Raw genomic sequence first — 802 nt, 5'->3', positions numbered from 1 at the left:
TGTTAATAAAAAATATTAGTTGTTTTATGTTTCTCCTTAATTAGTTAGACATTGGTACACAATGTGATTCCACAGGACATGTTCATTGCGGGGACTAATGGGCCAGCAAGTGTGTTAGAGTGGTCACTGGCAGAGCTGATAAGGAACCCACACGCATTAAAGAAGGCAAGAGAAGAAATCGATTCTGTAGTTGGGAAGGACAGACTGGTGAAAGAATCAGATATACCAAATCTGCATTATCTCCAAGCAGTAGTCAAAGAAACTCTGAGGCTTCACCCACCAACACCGATCTTCGCAAGAGAAGCCTTAAGAAGCTGCCAAGTCGAAGGCTATGACATTCCTCAGTATTCCAAGATCTTTGTCAATGCTTGGGCCATTGGAAGGGACCCAAACCACTGGGACAACGCGCTCGAGTACCTTCCTGAGAGGTTCTTGCAAACGGAAGAACCTGGAAAGAGTAAAATCGATGTCAGGGGCCAATACTATCAGTTACTGCCTTTTGGGAGTGGAAGAAGAAGCTGCCCTGGCACCTCACTTGCATTGCTTGTTATACAAGGAACACTGGCGAGTTTGATTCAGTGCTTTGATTGGGTTGTTAACGATGGAAAAAATAATGGGGTTGATATGTCCGAGGAAGGAAGGGTAACTGTGTTTTTGGCAAAGCCGTTAAAGTGCAAGCCTGTTGCTCGCTTTGCTCCATTCTCATCGGCGTGAAATTAAAGGAACATGTATGTGTTTCATGGTTGCAGCAGTGAAGAATCCAATTCATTTCTTGCCTTAATTTTATGTTTACCCTGCCGTT

The 802-nt window shown here is 43.8% G+C and overlaps 1 protein-coding gene across 1 annotated transcript in view; it reads left to right on the top strand.

Annotated features, from left to right (window-relative positions):
• Positions 1-781, top strand: part of LOC107639472 (beta-amyrin 24-hydroxylase) — a 4016-nt gene extending 3235 nt beyond the window's left edge. Inside the window, exon 2 of the mRNA XM_016342980.1 lies at positions 76-781. Coding sequence (XP_016198466.1) covers positions 76-714 — 639 coding nt within the window. The 3' untranslated portion in view covers positions 715-781. The remainder of the gene's footprint in view (positions 1-75) is intronic.

The sequence above is a fragment of the Arachis ipaensis genome, chromosome B04 (genome assembly GCF_000816755.2).
Source record: "Arachis ipaensis cultivar K30076 chromosome B04, Araip1.1, whole genome shotgun sequence".
NCBI classification, from domain to species: Eukaryota; Viridiplantae; Streptophyta; class Magnoliopsida; order Fabales; family Fabaceae; genus Arachis; species Arachis ipaensis.
The sequence above is the reverse complement of the archived record's forward strand: the minus strand, read 5'-3'. Positions and strand labels throughout refer to the sequence as shown.